Source organism: Leishmania mexicana, chromosome 4 (assembly GCF_000234665.1).
Source record: "Leishmania mexicana MHOM/GT/2001/U1103 complete genome, chromosome 4".
Lineage (NCBI taxonomy): Eukaryota > Euglenozoa > Kinetoplastea > Trypanosomatida > Trypanosomatidae > Leishmania > Leishmania mexicana.
Genome location: NC_018308.1, coordinates 197,528 through 214,459, shown reverse-complemented (window position 1 = coordinate 214,459; position 16,932 = coordinate 197,528). Strand labels below are relative to the sequence as shown.

Here is a 16,932-nt window from a genome sequence, read left to right as displayed (position 1 = left end):
CCTCCCTCCCTCCCCACCACACACTACCACCACCACCACCACACACCCGCACAAGAGGGTACGGCGGCGATTGTTCGGCAAGGCAACTCCATCGGATGCCCACCGCCTCTGCCTCACGAGAGCCTCTCGTGCCGACGATCAACTTCTCCATGGTGTGCCCTGGCGTGTACCGAAGCGGGTACCCGACCAAGAAGAATTACGCCTTCCTCTGCGCGCTGCGGCTGCGCAGCATCCTCTACCTCTGCCCTGAGGACTACGCCGAGAGCAATCTCAAGTTCTGCGAGGAGAACGGCATTCATGTCCTGCGCTTCCCGACGGAGGGTAACAAGGAGCCGTTCTGCGACATCTCCGAGCCCCTGATGCACCGCATTCTCGGCGCCATCTGTGACACCCGAAACCTTCCCCTGCTCATCCACTGCAACAAGGGCAAGCACCGCACCGGCACCGTCGTGGCATGCTTGCGTCACCTGCAAGGCTGGTCTTTGGTGTCCATCTTCGAGGAGTACAAGCGCTTCGCCAGCGACAAGGCTCGAGTGGGGGATCAGCAGTACGTCGAGCTCTACCACCCCATTGTGAAGCTGACCCCGCCGTTTGTGGCGTCGTGGGTGACCGTGACGCCGCGCGTGACGCTCGTGACGTCCGATCGCGAACTCATGGAGGCGGAGGCGATGCAGCTCGGGTACAGCCTCCTCGCACCGGACAAGCACCTCATGAAGAAGAGTGCCGGCGTCGCGACCAAATCTACGGGAAACGCAGCGGCGGCGGCTGCCGCTACCTCGGGTAACGGCCCGACGGTCACTGCATCCACATCCGGCCCTTCAGCTGCGGGAGCCATGCCGCAGCAGCAGCCGTCACAGCCCGTCACGTCCGCGGCCCCGACGAGCGCCAGCAACAGCGGCCACTCCCCAGCGCCCTCTATTATGGCTACTGCAGCAACAGCAGCGGCCGCGGCTAGCATGGGAGAGGCGACATGATTGGGGGTGCGTCCGCCACCGCCTTTTCCCAGCTCTCCCAACATGTACACACCGCCGCTCAGGTGGCGTCGGAGCAGCAGTGGCTGACAGACCGGCACGGTCGAAGCCCCTCCCTCCGCCTCCGCCTCCGTAGAGGCGAACTGTGCTGTATCTTCATTGCCTTGTGGTTGTTGAGGTGACTTTGGCTACGTGTATTCTATTCCGTGCGCGTGTACCTCTGCGCACCTTTCTCCCCCACCCCCGTTCCCTTCGCTGTTGGGCATCAGGTCCCTAACCATTATACGAGCGGGCCCGTGTGTGTGTGTGAGCCACCACGCCGAGGATGATGGTCGAGGACCGCATCCCTTGGACGGCCATCGTCGGACTTCAACAGACATGGCCACCCATGCGCACGGTGAGGGGGGAGGGGGCAGAGTAGCGCGTGCCGCCGAATCCGAAGGGGTACCATGAGCAGACGAAGCCTCTCCCAGACGCCAAAACGCGTCCATCCGCACGTGCGCACGCAGCTCGATGCAGCAACAGTGGCTCGAGATGGCTGATATTTCTGAGAGGCCACCTTTGGTCTCCGCAAGCTCATTCTTTCTCCCCTCCCCCCTCCCCCACAAACAGCCGCGTCCTTTCGCCCCTTCTCCACTCAAGAGAACGCCGTGCCGGGAGAGGCGATGCAACTCTATGCGCGACAACTGTCGTCACCGCTAAGTTTCACCTCAGTCCTCCGCCACCATGGTCTTCGCCCTTACATTCTACGCATCTGCCCATCGTCGCAAACCTACACACACACACACGCCCGCGCCCGTCCGCGTCACATACACGCGCACACGTACGCACCATCTCCGCCTCTCCCTCTCACTCTGCTCCGCCATCCTGTCGAGGAGCCCGAGGCAGTCCTCTACCGCACTCAAACTCTCTGGCCATCTGTCCTCATCCCGTCTGTGGCTCTCCGAGTGGCCCCGCACTGCTGCGAGAAGGCCGCCTTGCGCGCACGCACACCTCTGCAACAGGGGGGGTGGCCACGCGCATGATGCGACACATCCCTTAGCAGGCCAATGAAGTTAGCCCTTCAATCGGACCCACTCACATGAGCGACTGCTTCACGTTCCGTTTCAAGTTCAAGCCTTGGCTGATGCGCCACCCGCTCGCCGCGCCGCCTCCCCCGCCTGCCGCTGCTGTGTGCCTGCGTGCCTGCGTGTGCACGACTGCTGCGCGCCCCGCGCGTGTCCGAGACGAATGATGGCCTTTCCTCGACCGCTGTCTCCGCACTTCGCTGCGCCATAGACAATCACCGCGCGTGTGCGTTGGTCGAACAAAACACATCAGAGACTGTGCGAGCGGGGAGGAACGACCCCGTGCGGGCGGGGCGTGCCTGCGTGTCCGTGTGTGCCTGTGTGTGGCTGGTGTGTGCCCCCACCCCAGCACGTGCCTGTGTAAGCAGACTGTGCAGCACTCTGCATCCATTGTGCAGCCTGTGATAGCAGCGACGGAGATGCGACGCGCGCATGTGGGCGTGCGAGTGCGAGCGTGCGGAGCACGAGGAGGAGGGTGTGCGGGCGCACGGGGGGTGGCCACGCGCATGATGCGACACATCCCTTAGCAGGCCAATGAAGTTAGCCCTTCAATCGGACCCACTCACATGAGCGACTGCTTCACGTTCCGTTTCAAGTTCAAGCCTTGGCTGATGCGCCGCCCGCTCGCCGCGCCGCCTCCCCCGCCTGCCGCTGCTGTGTGCCTGCGTGCCTGCGTGTGCACGACTGCTGCGCGCCCCGCGCGTGTCCGAGACGAATGATGGCCTTTCCTCGACCGCTGTCTCCGCACTTCGCTGCGCCATAGACAATCACCGCGCGTGTGCGTTGGTCGAACAAAACACATCAGAGACTGTGCGAGCGGGGAGGAACGACCCCGTGCGGGCGGGGCGTGCCTGCGTGTCCGTGTGTGCCTGTGTGTGGCTGGTGTGTGCCCCCACCCCAGCACGTGCCTGTGTAAGCAGACTGTGCAGCACTCTGCATCCATTGTGCAGCCTGTGATAGCAGCGACGGAGATGCGACGCGCGCATGTGGGCGTGCGAGTGCGAGCGTGCGGAGCACGAGGAGGAGGGTGTGCGGGCGCACGGGGGGTGGCCACGCGCATGATGCGACACATCCCTTAGCAGGCCAATGAAGTTAGCCCTTCAATCGGACCCACTCACATGAGCGACTGCTTCACGTTCCGTTTCAAGTTCAAGCCTTGGCTGATGCGCCACCCGCTCGCCGCGCCGCCTCCCCCGCCTGCCGCTGCTGTGTGCCTGCGTGCCTGCGTGTGCACGACTGCTGCGCGCCCCGCGCGTGTCCGAGACGAATGATGGCCTTTCCTCGACCGCTGTCTCCGCACTTCGCTGCGCCATAGACAATCACCGCGCGTGTGCGTTGGTCGAACAAAACACATCAGAGACTGTGCGAGCGGGGAGGAACGACCCCGTGCGGGCGGGGCGTGCCTGCGTGTCCGTGTGTGCCTGTGTGTGGCTGGTGTGTGCCCCCACCCCAGCACGTGCCTGTGTAAGCAGACTGTGCAGCACTCTGCATCCATTGTGCAGCCTGTGATAGCAGCGACGGAGATGCGACGCGCGCATGTGGGCGTGCGAGTGCGAGCGTGCGGAGCACGAGGAGGAGGGTGTGCGGGCGCACGGGGGGTGGCCACGCGCATGATGCGACACATCCCTTAGCAGGCCAATGAAGTTAGCCCTTCAATCGGACCCACTCACATGAGCGACTGCTTCACGTTCCGTTTCAAGTTCAAGCCTTGGCTGATGCGCCACCCGCTCGCCGCGCCGCCTCCCCCGCCTGCCGCTGCTGTGTGCCTGCGTGCCTGCGTGTGCAGGATCACTCCCAGCGCACGGACGAATGGGTTAAATGCATACATTCCTCTAAGAACGCTGACCTGGAAGGACCTGCGATGTGAGCACGGCTGCAGCATTGCGCATCTGTGTGGACGAAAGTCTCTCCGAGTGTGGCGTTGTCGTGCTGGGAACGCACGTGCAGTCTTCTACCAGATGCCGTCGAGCCCGTCGTTGTGGCACGGACGCGCGCTCTGGCGTAACGACCTGCGAGCGGGCGCCTGAGGAATGCAAGTGGAGGGACTGAGCCAGCCCCCTCTCTGTTGTTTTCTTCCAGGCCCTCCCCTCGGCCCATGCAACTTCCCTTCCCCCCTCCCGCTCCCTTCCCATCTCTCCTCCGCGGCTGACCCGCCGCCGCACCGGAGCGGCATACCCCGGAACACACCCAACAATTCGCCTCGCAGCAGCTATCATCACCTACAGCAGACGAAGAAAACACGAAGGAGGCGCCGGCTGTAAGGACGCACTGCCCCTCGCACGCACACGCACACACACACACACACACACACACACCGAGGGAGAGAGAGGGTAGAGGCAGACAGCGACCGTTAGAAGCCGTGCAGCGTCGCTCCCGCAGGTCGGGCTCTACGTGGAAGTCCCCCGCCCATCGCTGCCGACGCCGCCGCCATGACCGCCACGATCCTTCGCACGAACTACGCCCTCCTCCTCTTCTATGTGCGAGAGAAGTACTGGCACCATGCGGAGGAGGTGTGCCTGTCCGTCATCCAGTCCACGGATGATCACATGTTCCGTGTGTGGCGGGCGCTGACGCTGGATCGTCAAGGCATGGCGAACGATGCCATTCGCGAGTACAAGACTGTCGAGTCGCGCCGCGCCACCGCCGTGCCGGCGCTCATGGGCATGCAGCTCATCTACAAGCATAACCGCGACCAGGAGGGCGTGGCGCAGACGGAGGCGAAGCTCGACGCCTTCGAAGTGGCTGACAACATGGGTGCCTGGGTGCAGGCGGCGGCGTTGTGCTGGGCAGCGGGGGACATCAACGCGGCTAGAGACATCCTGCTCAAGTTCGCGGACAACGAGGCGGCGATGGCATACCGGGACGAGTACACGAACTACGGCACCATCCGTGGGTGGGTCGATCTGCTGTCAGGTCGCGGTGCGCTGCTGGAGAAGGCCGGTGCGCTGTTCTCCAGCATGCTGGAGATGGAGGCGTCGCAGTACTCGTTCTTTCAGGCGGGCAACGAGGCCGGCGGCGGCGGCGGCGGCGGCGCCAACAAGTGGACCGACATGAACGCCGCGCTTGGCTACGTGGCCTTCCTCGAGCACAAGACACAGTTGACGAAGGCGCAGAGTCTGCTGGATCGCCTTGTCGTCCTCTATCCAAACTGCAGCATCCCGCCACTGGTGGGCAAGGCACGCCTGCTCATGCAGGCCGAGGACTGGGAGCAGGCGATAGAAGTGATCCACCGCATCCTCGCCCACGACAAGGGCAATGTCGAGGCCCTCGCACTCGAGGCACTCTACGCGATTGGGAAGGACACCCGTCAAGACGCCGCACCGGTGCGGGTACGTCGCCTGCTCGACGCCGTGCGGGCCAAGGAGCCGCGCAACGTGACGCTGCTGCACCAATTCGCGCTTGTCTTCTCTCGCCTAGCGGGTGATCGGCTGGATCTGTTAAACATCACCACGCAGTTTTCGGAGATGGCGTGTGCGCTGGATAGCCGCAACGGTGATGTGCTCTGCGGGTTGGGGTACCAGCAGCTGTACCGACGTGACTACAAAACCGCCACGGCGACGTTCCGCAAGGCCGCAACGCTGACGGACAGCCTGGATCCGCTCCTAGGGACTGTGACGTGCCTCTTGCACCAGGGCGACTTGGAGGAGGCGGCGACGCAGCTAAAATTTTGTAACGAGCTGCAGCCGGCTTCGCAGCGCAATGCGGAGCTCAGCTTGCTGAACGCACAGCTGCGGTGGCGCCGGCGCGGGCTGGAGGAGGAAACGGCGGTGTTACGGTATCTGGATCAGGCAGCCGAGGCGATCCGGCAGGACGTCAAGGAGCACGCGGGGTCTGGGATGGAAATGTACGTGCACCTCAACGCCCCCGTTGCGCTCGCCATCGCCCATGCCTACCTCATGCACTGCCCCAACGAGCCACCGGACCCGATGTTCAAGCACACGGACGTGGTCGGCGAGAAGTGCGGGCGCCATCTGGCGTTCATCGTGCAGCACCTGCCGGCCTGCATGGAGGCGCAGCTGATGCTGGCCAAGGTATGGTTCATCACAGGTGACGTACGCAAGGCGCAGAACCTGCTCAAGAACTCGCTTCTCATGCAGGAGCAGCCGCTACCGGACGCCTTCCTGCTGTCGAGCCACATATGCCAGTACATGGGGGATGTCAAGCTCGCCAGCCAGGCCCTGGAGCAGGCGCTAACTCTCGACTTCTCCCTACAGGAGCAGCCCCTTTATAACCTGCTACTCGGCACAGTGCAAGGCACCACGGGCAAGTACGCGGAGGCTCTCGCGTCGTTGCAGCGCGCCTACGGTATCGTGAAGAGCGCGGCTGCCGCGACCTCCGCGGGCAAGCCAACGGACCCGCTCAGCGTGCCGGAGACGGTGACTCTGTACCTGCAGCTGGCGCAGGCGCAGCTGCGCGTGCGCGACGTGGATGCGGCGCGGGCGACACTGGCGGAGGCAGCTCTCAAGTTCCGAGACTCGGCGCAGATGGGGCGCGTCATCATTGCGCAGGCGATGCTGGCCGCGCGCACAGATGTCGATAAAAGCATCGAGCTGCTGCGGCAGGTGCCGAGCAAGAGCGAGTTCTACATTGCCGCCCACTCGCAGCTTGGCAAGCTCTTCCTCACGCAGAAGCACAACTTGGGCATGTACATCCAGTGCTTCCAGGAGATGGCCGAGGCGGTTCCGTCGGCACAGAGCTACGTGGCGCTTGGCGAAGCCTACACAGTGATTCAGGAGCCGGAGCAGGCGATCGCGGCGTACGAGAAGGCCAGGGCGCTCTCGCCATCCAGCAGCGAACTGTCTGTGCGCGTCGGCCGCGCTCTCGTCGCGGCGCACGACTACGCCAAGGCAATCCGGTACTACCAGGACGCGCTCATATCCGACCCGCACCTCTCCATCGTGCGGGCCGACCTCGCCACGCTCCAGTGGCGGCTAGGCCGCATAGATGCGGCGCGCGAGACGATCATGATGTCCCCCGTGTACGAGCTTCCCTCCCCAAACGGCGCCGGTGCAGGGGCGGCATCCGCGGCAGCGGCGGGGTCTGCGGAAACGGTGGGGACGGGGATTGAGCGGGTCAACCTTTACCTCCTCCTGTACAAGGTGCTGCGCGACCAGCCGTGGACAGTTCCGTTGAGCGCGCAAGGCACCGCCGACACTGGCAGCGACGGCGATCATGGCGATACGGCCCTGGCGGCCCTTCTCACAGCCCGATCGCTGCAACGCCGCCTCATCGAGCAGGAGCTGCGTACCGAAACGGCCGAAGTCATCGCCGAGCAGCGCGTCATCATGTCGGGGATTTGTACTGAGCTAGGCGCGCGGTGTATCTACAGCACCCCTGCGCCGCCGCCCTCCTCGGTCATCATGACGGACAAGAAGGTAGAGGCTGCCGCGGCGCTGGCGCTCCAGTCCGCTGTTGCGGCCCGACTGACGAGCGCGCGGGAGTACCTGCGCGAGGCCATCAAGTACGACGAGTCGAACGAGTGCGCCCAGCTCGAGTCGGCGCAGCTCTGCTACCGCACCGGCGACATGGACGGGTGCGAGCGACACTGCACGACAGTGCTGCGCATGGCAGACGGCAGTTCGAGCAATGCGGATGCAGTGATACTGCTGGCGAACCTGTACACGCAGCAGGGTCGCGCCGAGGACGCTCGGGACATGTTCGAGGACCTGCTGAGGAAGGCCCCCCAGAATTACGAAGCTTTGGTCTACTACCTCATCCTGCTCTACCACGCTGGACAGCTGACGGAGGCCAAGGACGCGCTGGGTAGGGCAGCGGCAGCCGTACCGGCGGGCCAGCGCGCCGACCCGGGCCTGAGCTACGCGCGCGGCCTCTACGAACACTTTTGCAACAACAACGCCGAGGCTCTGCGACACTTCAACTTGGCGCGTCTGCCAACCGACAACGCGTGGTGCACGCGGGCGTTGGTGCGCATGATCCGAATTTACCTCGTGCCGACCACGCAAGATCTCTGGGTGCGAGGCGCAAACCCGGCAGCGGCAGGTGCACCGCTCTCGGAGCAGCAGCACCAGAAGTCAGCGCCCCCGAGCAAAGGCCCCTCAGCGGCGGCCGCGACCGGTGGCACGGAGCTGCACGACAATATACGCTACGCAGAGCAGCTGCTGTTACTGCTGCCGGTGCACAGCGAGGAAAGACGCATTCTTCAGGCATACTGCACGATGGCGACGCGGCGCCAGGAGGAGCTCGGGACGGCGCTGCATCTATTCCTGGAGTGCATCGTGGCGGCCGAAACCGGCGGCGTGTCCGGCGCGGCGACGGTCGAGAAGAAAGGGAGAAGTGGGGCCGATAAAGACGCCTCCAAAGCCGGGAAGACGCCGCGGCGTGTCGGTGACAGCGACTCGGACGACGACGACGAGGACCTCCAGCTCCTTGCGAGCATGCACGAGGCCGCCGCGGAGCTGGCGCAGCGCAGCAGCGGCAGCAACACAGCCACACTCGCCTTCGCGCTGCAGTGCAAGGTGGTGCACCCGGAGGCGTTTCTCGGGCTGGCCATCAGCCTCTTTGTTTCTGGGCAGGAGACGGCCGCGCGCAACGTGCTGGCGAGGTTGCTGGAGAGCAAGAAGGTCATGACGAAGATGCCGGTGACGAAGCCGGCGGACAAGAGCAAGGGCGACGCCGCGGAGCGGCCAACCCCGATCGTTATCTCTCCCCCGATAGCAATCCTCACCTGCTCCGAGGACGACACAGTCGAGCGTGCGATGCTCTTGCAGGCGTACATGGACACGCAGGAGGGCCAGCTCGAGAATGCTCGGTTCGTGCTGCAGCAGGTGCTGGCGGCCAATCAGGGCTGCGGTTCCGCCTGGAACGCGCTCGGCATGATCTACGAGCGGAACCAGAAACATAAGGACGCCTCGCGGTGCTATCAGAAAGCCTGGGAGCTGGTGCAGGAGTCCGACCCGGCTGTCGGTTACAAGCTGGGGTTCAACTACCTACGTGGCGGCGAGCCGGTGAAGGCGATTGACGTGTGCAAGCGCGTGCTCGCCCACCATGCCACGTACCCGCGCATCGAGGCAGATGTCATGGACGTTGCCTATTCAATGCTACGGCCGTAACTCGGCGCGTGGGAGAGATAGAGGGTGCTTGTGCGTGCGTGCGTGTGTGTGTGTGTGCCTTATGTATATCTGTGTCTGACGTCGCGCCAGGCCAGCCGCACGCGTGTGTGCGTGCGCCTCGGCGGGGGAATGAACGGTGCCGTTGTATGTATGTGTGTGTGTGTGTGTGTCGGCACCCCCTCCACCTCCCCCGAGAAGAGGCAGATGATGGACGTGCCTTGGCGTGTGTGCGTATCCGTGATGTAAGTAGCCGCCACCCTTTGCTGGGTTTTGATCTGCCTCTCCCACCCCCTCCGACATCGATGTGAGCTCAAAGACAGCAGCAGCGACGCCTGAAGTTCCTGCGTGAGGGAGGGGAGGGGAGGGGAGGGGGGACAAGCACGCACGCACGCACACACATCTCGTGAAACCCGTCGAGTCCATCCATCCCGCCTTCTCTCGTGGCGCACCGGCAGCATTCTCGTTGCTTTCTCTCTGTGGCAGTGGAACCGCTGCGACTCGCCAGACGACGAAAAAGACCGTCACCGGCACCGCCGCTGCCAGCGCCAGCTGCGTCAGATGTTTCGCAGTCATTGCCCATATCCAAGTCTTCCCTCGTGTCCCAGACACGCACGCGCCCACAGCCGCACTCTCCCTCCCCCTCCCTCTCCCTCCCTCGTTGCTTGATCTCGCCTGACTGTGGTGGTGCGGGTGCGGCGGGGACGCATCCGTCGATGTGTCCTCTCTATCTGTGGATGCGCGTGCAGGTGCTACGCCACGGTTGCACGTTCGTGTGCACCCCTCCCCCTCAAACGGGAGCGTGTTACACATACAAACACACACGTGCGCAGGTGCGTAGAGTCCCTGCCCTTCCCCATCTCGAGTGTCCCACTCTTCCTGTGTGCGCCGCTACTGTCGTCCCTCGGCACGCCACCACGCCAACCACCACCGCCGCCGCTAGCCGCTAGCCGCACACACGCGCGTGCACAGCGCTGACTGCGAGAGCCGCGTGCGCCTCTCTGTGCACCCAACAGTGCTTGTGAATCTATTTCTGTGACCATTCGTGGCAGCCGCTAGTGCGGTCGTCCTTTGTTTTCAGTTGGAGGAGACCGTCTGGCTGCCGTGCTCAGCGCCACATCACACCGCCCTCCCCCTCCACGCCCCTCAGCATACCCCTCACCTCCGGGAGGCCGCACGTCGCCACGGCGAACAAGCGCATCGGCCCTCGCTGTCTTCGCTGTTTCCCTTTGGTCTCTGCTGTGGTGGTGGTGGCTCGTTAGTAGTCTGCTGCAGTGCATCCCGGTGTGTCTCTGTGCGTGTCTCCTGACCGTATCCACTATCCCAAGCTCCGTCCGCCACCGGCACCCCACGCACCTCTCCTGCGCCTCCTTACATACTCCGTCTAGGTATATACATCGCCCTTGCTGTGCTGCTCTGCGGATTCACTGGCGGCATCGCGTTTCTCTGTTGGTCATCCCCGGCAGCGGTGATCCGTGCACGGGCATCGATAGTACACACGTACGCAAACGCACCCGCCCGCCCTCTCTCGCCGTCGTTATGATGGACGTCCCGCTGCCGTTGCGGCAGTTTACTATGGTGCCAGGGCAGAATATCGACCCTCTGTTTCTGTGCCCGCTCTGCCACGACTCCTGGGCGGATCCGGTGGAGTTGGTGCCATGCGGCGACATCTTCTGCAAGCAGTGCATCGACGTCGCCCGCGCGCAGCACGCGGCGCAGCCGATGATCATGCAGAGCTTTCAGTGCCCGCTGTGCCAAACCGTCTTGCAGAGCGAGAAGAAGCCCAATCGTATGCTGCTGAACTCAGTGCTGATGATCGAGGTGGAGTGTCGGTACTGCCACTGGCGAGGGACGCGTGAGTCATCGGAGCAGCAGCAGCAGCAGCACACGTGCACGGGGGCGGACTGCGCCATGAAGTCGAACCACAACCCCATCGGGCTGTCAGACGTAGCCTTGTTGACAGCATCGGCGCCGTCCGAGGCAATGCCAGCACGAGAGAGCGACGCACAAGCGTCCCCGCCGCCGCCGCCGCCGCCCGCCGTCCGCAATGCTCCGCGCCGGGCGCAGCGCGAGATCGAGGATGGCTACATCCCCATCGGCGACGACCCGTCGTCGGCGACGCTGCGAGCCAGCGGCATGTCACCATTCAGAGACAGCGTCGATTCCTCGCACAACGGCCTTCCTACGGAGACGACATCGGCGAACAGCTCGTGTATGGTCACCTCGCCGCTGCAGGCACCACATACGGGTCCCACGAATGACAGCGCGTCGCCCACGTGCCTGTCGACCAGCGCCTCGCCGACCCACCCCCAAGAGCAGTGGCGGCTCTACGGGCTCACGCAGATCGAGCACGACCAACTCGTCGGCGTCTTCATGATGTTCGACGGCGGCACCGGCCGTCTGAGCCGTGGGCAGCTGCAAGACTTGTGCTTCTGCATGAACTTTGTGCAGCGCGAGGACGACGTCGACGTTATCTTCACCAGCATGGATCACGAGCGCAAGGGGTACATCTCGCAGGACAACTTTCTGGGTTGGCTCAGCGCACATCAGCCAGACCCATCGGCGCTGTTTGGTCTTAGCCGGTACGAGTACACCGATGCCCTCTTGCAGTTTCGAACAACCGACCCCGAGTACAACGGCGTCATCGATGCACACAGCTTCGGCTCCCTATGCTTGAGATACGGGTACGCGCAGACGCCTGAGCAGGCGATGCGGCACTTCCGGCTGTGCGATGAGCGGCATACCGGGTACGTTACCCTTCGACAGTTCCTGCAGACTCTGAAGTTTATAAAGGCGGGTCGTCACAGGGACCTCGCGGCACCGCCGCCAGCGATCTTCACAGCTTCCAGCGGCTCACGCGTAGGATCCGGCCCAGCACAAGCCATGGCTGCGCCAGGCTCCTCTCCGCCGCTGCACCTTCCTAGGCGGGCCTGCGCGAGCGTCGGGGGCGGCGAGGCGTCCAGCTTCTCGGCCTCTAACGAGTCCGCCTCGCCGCAGGTGAGCGAGTGCTTCTTCAGCGATACAGCGCAGGCATCGATGCCCCCGTACGCGCAGCTGCACGCCCAGCATTACGGGGCGTCAACTTATGACCCTCCGGCGCAGCCTCCCATGCCACCATTAAGAGCACCACCTCAGTGCCAGCAGCAACAGCAGCAGCAGCAGCGCTTCGTGAACAGCGGCGACAGCACCGTTGGCGGCGTCGCGACGTCGTCTGTTATTGGCCAGCAAAGGCCAGAAGGAAGCCCGACCACGAAGGCTGCGCCGGTCTCGCGACTGGACCAACGGAAGAGGCGTGACAACCGCGGCGATGAAGAATGCGTGGTGATGTAGCGGCACCTCAACCCCCATCCATCACAGAATGAGCGTGGCTCCGCCTCCCCCCCCCCTCTCCCTCTCTTGTGAGTTACGCGGCTCGCTGACCTCGACAACCGCGCACTTTGTATGTGCGGCGGTGTTACCCACCCACACCACCGTCCCGGGCTGTGCCGGCTTGCGGAGCGGAGGAGCGGATCGCGTGTAGGAATCTCCTTCAAGCGATGGACACGGTGCCGCGCAGCGGTGTTTGCGGAAGCCCGAACGACCGCTGTAATCGTCGCCGTGCGTGTGCATGTGTGTGCTAGCTGTGCTGCTGCTGCTCCCAGCGCTTCGCGCGTGCTCTGATTTCCCCTTTTCGCAGATTGCTCTCCTCTAGGGGGGGGGACGGGGGAGGGGGGGACTTTACCGGCGTGCACACACGTGTGCGCGTTGTGTGTTGTGTGGGGGTGTTGGGTGTTGTGGGTCGAATGCTGGCACGCGACTGTTGCGAGATGTCTGGAAGAAGGATGTCCTTGACTGGGTTACCCCGTCCCCCTCCCTCCCTCTCTCTGTGTGCGATCTTGTGCAGCCGCATCGCGCGCCAATCTCCAGCAGCGACCCCAAGCACCGTCGTCTACCATATCATCCTTCGCATCCGAAACACGCGCGCGGCCGGCTGGCGCGTGCGACTGTCGAGGCAGGGGCAGAAAAGCTCCTCACGAACCTGCTTGACGGGTCTCACTCTGCACATCTCTCCCATCTCTCACCCACCCTCGCTTCACGTTTCCTCACCTCGCGCGCGCGCGCTCTCTTGCCCCCCTACCCTCTCACACTCACACTTGCTTTGATATATGGGACCCTCCGCGAGCACGTCTCCGCAGACGCACGCCCACTCCCGCACGTCCCGCAAGGAAGATGCGGCCTGCCCCTCCCCCATCTCATCCACACCCTGCCCCCCTCCCCTCTGACGGGCGCTCCCCTGCGGCATCGCCGACTCACCGTCCCACCGAACGCTGAGACTAGGCTGCAGGCAGTGGTGCTGGTATTAGCGCATCACCGCCATCGTCGTCTCCGCCGCCGCCAAGGCGGCCACAGCCACAACGACACACGAAGCAGGGCGATGCAGTAAGGGGAGAGGGGGGCGGGGCCGGCGGCGGCGGCAGCAGCGGTACAAGATAGCCTGCCAACCATCGTTGCATGCAACGCTGCTGTAGGGGGGAAGACGACGAGGATGACGCCTTCTCCGACGCCCTCTGGGACTACCGGCGGTGTGGATGTTTTGTCGCGTTTCTGTACAAGCCGTGAGCCGGTGGGGGGAGAGGGGGACGACAGCAGGTGCGAAGCGGGCCGCAACGCTGGACTCGCGCCAGGCGGGGTATCACCGTGACGAACAGCAGATCCGACCAGCGCCAACGCCGCGGCCCAACCTTCGCGGGCGACAAAGGCGGCGAGGCAACCGGTAAGCCCTGTTGAGGAGTGTGCGCGGTGAAAAATCGTCCGTCCTAACGTCACCTCCCTGCTGTGCTGCGTCTTCCTCCTGCATGGTGCCCTCTTCCAGCCTCAGCCTCAGCCCGCCAGCTCCGCCGTGGCCATCCAGCGCATCGAGAGCCACACGATGCTGGAGTAGAGCGAGGGCAGAGGGGAGACGGCGAGCAGCACCCGCACATCGATATCGACGTCACGCGGTGCGCGCACGGTGATACCTTGTCGCTCTCGTTCTTTCTTCCCTCTCCTCACCACTCGTGCCAGCTTCCATGATCGTCTCGCTCGCAGGTTGCCTCCGTCCCCCTCCCCCCCCCCTCTCGCTGGTCTCCGCTGGCTGCACTACCGCAGTTGCCGGCGCAGGCCTTCTCCTCCTGCTTCTTCAGGGGCGCCCTCTCCACTTGCCACTCGCCACCCCACAACAACAACAACCCCCTTCTCTCTCCAGAAGTGCGTGTGCGCACCCCGACGCGCTTGTGTGCAGAAGGTGCGCATGTGCCGCCCCCCCCCCTCCGTCTCCTGCCCCTGCCGATCCCCTCCCTGCGCGCACCCGCATGCCCTCAACAGCCTCCTCCGCTTCTCCTCTGCCTCGTCCAACATCCACGCCGTATGCAATGGGAGCCACGCACGCGCGCACAGCACGCATTCTCGTTCTCCTCCACACCCGCGCCTCCGAACGCCGCGAAAACGCTCAAGCAACCCGATATGCCGCTGCCGCCGATGTCCTCGTCGCCATCCGCTGCGGGAGTCGTAAGAGGCACCGCATCATCGGCCAACGCACCAGAGCCGTCCTTCGCGTCCTTTGTGCTAGAGCGTGTCTCGCGCAACCTGTTTCTGATCGGTGAGACGCCCCGCTCTCTCCGCCCTCCACCATCGCCGCCGGCTGCAACGGAGGATGCACCGTCGATGCCCAGCGCGCTAGACGCAGCACAGCGCACGGTGATCGCGCAGGCCAGCGCCTCTGGCACAGCAGCGACGTCAAGTCCGGCGTCTGCGCTGGCGGTGACCGCGGTGCTGCAGCGGGCCCTTGTCGACGCGCCTCTGCTCCCAGTGGGCGGCTGTCATCTTCTGCACGAGCACGTCTGGGCTCACCTTCTCGCGAGTGCAGAGGCGGCGAAGCAGGTGGGCTGCTACCGCAAGGCGCTGCAGCTGTACAAGGCGCGACAAGCACAATCCCGTACGGGCTTGAACGCGCCACTAGAGGAGCAGCAACGGCAGCAGCCGCAGACGCCCCGCACGAAGGCGACGGCGTCAACCTGTGATGTAGCGCTGAGCCATACCACGCGAGGTGCTGCCGTTGACCTGTTTGCCGCCTCCCCGCTTGCGTCTTCTCCGACCGATAACCAGCAGCGAAGCTATCAAAGCGGCGCGGATCTGCTCCAGACGCCAGAAGAGCTGAGTCTGGCCTTGACTGAAGATGCCCTGCAGGCGAACATGGAGCAGGCGCTCACGCGACTGGCGGGGTCTCGTGAAGAGCTGCAGCGGGGATTGGCAAGGCTGCGTCGGCTCTTGGACGGCCTGCGCGCGTACGACGCGGTGCCGTTCGAGGAGCTGGCACGACAGGAACAGGAAACGATACGTCGCCTCTTCACGCCTGTAGCGGCAGCGGCAGCGGCAGTGGCGGCGGCGGATGGCAGTGCGCGTAGCAACACCGACAGGAGTAGCAGCGGCACTGTTCTCGCGATGGGCGCCGCTTCCAGCGTGGAGCGGGGTGCGCCGGCAGTGCTCGGTGAAGCAAGCACGGTGGCGGATCGAAAGCGGGGACGTGAGGCGTAGTGGGCCCGCCTCTCCTCGGCAGCGCGTGTGTCAGCACTGCCACCGCTCTGAGCGCTTACCAGAGCCACCGTCCCGCCGCCTGGCGCGCCGTTCTCACCCACACTTTGTCCCTCTGTCTCTGTGTTGCCCCTGTGTGTGGGTGCGCGCGCGCACCGCGTTACCCTAGCCCCCACCCCCAACCCACGCCAGCACACGCACACGCGCACGGAACACATCCTCCCTCACCCTTTGCCGTGCCTCGGCGTCGATAACCTTCGTAAGGAGCGGTGCCTGTCGTCATCCATCATTGCCGCGACACTCTACCTCCTTGTGTATGTGTGTTGTGGATGAGGTTGGTGCGTGTTTTAGACCCGGACGACGCGGAGACACACACACACACACGCACCAACCTCAGTGCGTGTAGTATCCCAGGGCCCAGTGCACCCCCACTCCTTCTGTGTGTGGGGGGGGGGAGGAAGCCAAGCACAGCCACCCCCATCCCCATCCCCATCCCTTTAACCCCGCCAAACGCCGCACCACCTCTGGCCGCGACAGGGCCAGGTCCTGGATGGCACTGCGTCGCAGCTTGCTGCGGCCGTGAACACGTGTGTGCGTGTCCACCCATGTGCTGGACAGCGGGGGGAGAGGGGACCGCGCGCTCAGCTAACCGGGTCGGCGCACCGCTGTCACACACACACACATATATATACATCGTTGGACACAAGAAGAAGGGCCAAGGTGCCTGTGCTGAAGAAGCGGACGCGACGAAGAACTCCTCCTCAGACGAGGTGGCAGCGGGTTGTTGCCCACGCCAACACATGCACGCATGTCTACTGTGCCCTAGTCCGGCCCTAACGCATCCATGCCGACGTGCGCCCTCTCCCTCCTCCCCACCCCGCCATCACCTTCTTTGCCTTCCTGTCGTCCCTTCGCCTCTACCCACCCACCCACCCCCCCGCCCCCGTTGCGAACCTGCGAGCGCACTAGATCCTGCCCCCAAGAGGCAGACGTCGATCCCTCCGCACACGCCAGCACGAGCTGCTCGCACACCCTATTTAGTGTATTACTGTGCTTTGTTTTCCGTATCGTTGCGGCGCATCGCCTCGCATCAAGGCAAAGGCTCCGCCGCGCCCTCCCTCTCACACACACACACACACATGCACGCACGTGGGCCTCCCCTCTGCCCGACGACGACGACCATCACCACCAGCGCGGCCCCTGCCCTTTCCCTGCTGCACAGACCTCGTTCTGGCCAAGTAGGGTTTATTTTATCGGATGTGTCTTCGCCATTCCCTG

The 16,932-nt window shown here is 64.2% G+C and overlaps 4 protein-coding genes across 4 annotated transcripts; all 4 read left to right on the top strand.

Annotated features, from left to right (window-relative positions):
* Positions 1-95: 95 nt before the first annotated feature.
* Positions 96-974, top strand: LMXM_04_0560 (putative tyrosine phosphatase; the record flags this gene model as incomplete). The annotated part of the gene is made up of 1 exon (XM_003871774.1): positions 96-974. The coding sequence occupies one exon, from the start codon at positions 96-98 to the stop codon at positions 972-974; it is 879 nt and encodes a 292-aa protein (XP_003871823.1).
* A 3,493-nt stretch (positions 975-4,467) lies between these two features.
* LMXM_04_0550 (conserved hypothetical protein) lies at positions 4,468-9,108 on the top strand (the record flags this gene model as incomplete). The annotated part of the gene is made up of 1 exon (XM_003871773.1): positions 4,468-9,108. The coding sequence occupies one exon, from the start codon at positions 4,468-4,470 to the stop codon at positions 9,106-9,108; it is 4,641 nt and encodes a 1,546-aa protein (XP_003871822.1).
* A 1,572-nt stretch (positions 9,109-10,680) lies between these two features.
* On the top strand, positions 10,681-12,435 carry LMXM_04_0540 (conserved hypothetical protein; the record flags this gene model as incomplete). The annotated part of the gene is made up of 1 exon (XM_003871772.1): positions 10,681-12,435. One exon carries the CDS (start codon positions 10,681-10,683, stop codon positions 12,433-12,435), a length of 1,755 nt encoding a protein of 584 aa, XP_003871821.1.
* Positions 12,436-14,490: 2,055 nt separating this feature from the next.
* Positions 14,491-15,657, top strand: LMXM_04_0530 (uncharacterized protein; the record flags this gene model as incomplete). The annotated part of the gene is made up of 1 exon (XM_003871771.1): positions 14,491-15,657. The coding sequence occupies one exon, from the start codon at positions 14,491-14,493 to the stop codon at positions 15,655-15,657; it is 1,167 nt and encodes a 388-aa protein (XP_003871820.1).
* Between the last annotated feature and the right edge of the window lie 1,275 nt (positions 15,658-16,932).